The sequence below is a fragment of the Myotis lucifugus genome, unplaced genomic scaffold (assembly GCF_000147115.1).
Source record: "Myotis lucifugus unplaced genomic scaffold, Myoluc2.0 scaffold_292, whole genome shotgun sequence".
NCBI lineage: Eukaryota > Metazoa > Chordata > Mammalia > Chiroptera > Vespertilionidae > Myotis > Myotis lucifugus.
The window spans coordinates 424,081-425,619 of NW_005871340.1; the positions used below are offsets into that span (position 1 = coordinate 424,081).

At 46.8% G+C, this 1,539-nt stretch overlaps 1 protein-coding gene across 1 annotated transcript in view; it reads right to left on the bottom strand.

Annotated features, from left to right (window-relative positions):
• SGPL1 (sphingosine-1-phosphate lyase 1) overlaps nt 1–1,430 on the bottom strand; it is a 56,584-nt gene extending 55,154 nt beyond the window's left edge. The window contains exon 1 of the mRNA XM_006099949.3: nt 1,127–1,430. Within this exon, the coding sequence (XP_006100011.1) occupies nt 1,127–1,153 (27 nt within the window). The 5' untranslated portion in view covers nt 1,154–1,430. The remainder of the gene's footprint in view (nt 1–1,126) is intronic.
• Nucleotides 1,431–1,539: the final 109 nt, after the last annotated feature.

Genomic DNA, 1,539 nt, shown 5'->3' on the forward strand with positions numbered 1-1,539 from the left:
GCTTCTTTTTGCGTATTTATAATTGTTTCTATTTTTTCTAACATATTGCTTATATAATAAGCATTTAAAATTATACTGAGACTATTTATTATCTACTGACAATCCATAAGACTTGAAGCAAGAAACTACTTTAGGTGAAATCTTCCGGATCTGTAGATAAACCAAGTATTTATCTCTCTAAAATCATCTTTGTTCCCAATCGCAAACCAGAACTTAGTTCCCCTCTGTATGTCCCGCAGACCTTACAGGTTTTGCCACGATAGCAAGTCAGCACCAAGTATGAGAAAACCTCACTGTTAGTTTTTGCCCAGAGCCAGAGCCACCACCTCTCTGGGATGGTGAGACAAAGAGAGGGAAAGGAATTGTTCCTAAATCCATGATTTTGCACAGAGACATCGGATTCAATGAAGTGACTTGTTAAACATTAAATGCAGACACTTTTCCTACGTAGCTATTTGAAAGGTCCGGGTTCCCACAATTCCCCCACTAAAGAGCCTCTATGGAATCATAACTGTCTCAAGAATAAAACGTCGTTTTGGTGAACACTCATGTGGCAATGCTAGTCTCCTTGTTTGGTGAGAAAATAGCACAGGAAGATCTCAGGAGAGGAAAATGCAGCCTCTTCCACAGCAGGTATACACACACCTCAGCCCAACAAAACACTTAAATTCAAACTGATTCAATTCGACAAGCAGTTGTTAAGCACTTACTACTGCAGAGCGCCATGGCAGGTGTTTATTCATTTCCATAAAAAGAAGACATATCAGCCTTCTGAGGCATCCTAAGTGTAGTCCGGGAGACCATCGCTTCTAGACTAATATATGACAGACCCAGACAAAATGCAATAGACGTTTTAAAACTGCTCTGGTAATATGGGAAGGGAATGATTAAAATCAACTGCAAGAATTTTGAAAAAGATTCTTCTTCATGTGCATTAAATACATACTCATCTATTGAATTCAGTTATCCCCTTTAATCATTAAGCCCAAACTAGAGGTGGCAGAAATGCTCAGCCACCAAAAGCAAGCGGCAGAGGTGAAATCTACCTACTCAGATCCCTTGGACTAAAAATAAAACTGAAGGGACAAGCGCCTCCGAACCAGGAGGATGTTCGGGCCACACTCACCAGCATGAGAACGTCCGCACTGGGCATCTTCTCCTTCCAGCCCCGCTCTCAGCGCCGCTCCTCTGCAAAGGGGAACCAGGTTTGTTTACTTCTACAGCTTGTAACTGTCACGCCGACCCGCCTCGATCGGCCGGAGCAGTCAAGAAATGGTTCTCTCCCTCCTTTGAGAGCTCGGGTTTCACTCCCAGCTATCACACTCCACCCCCGGCACCCCACACCAGCGAATCAGGACCTCCCGGGGCGGCTCCGCTCCGCTCCGACAGCCGGCCAGACTCCCGATCCAGCCTCCCACAGAGCAAATGCCCCCAGGTAGGGACCAAGGGCACCGCCCAGCCCGCCCCCCAACCGAGGCCTGGAACCCAGAAGCCCGGCCCATTCAACCGAAGCCCGCGGGGAATCGGACGCTGGAGGCA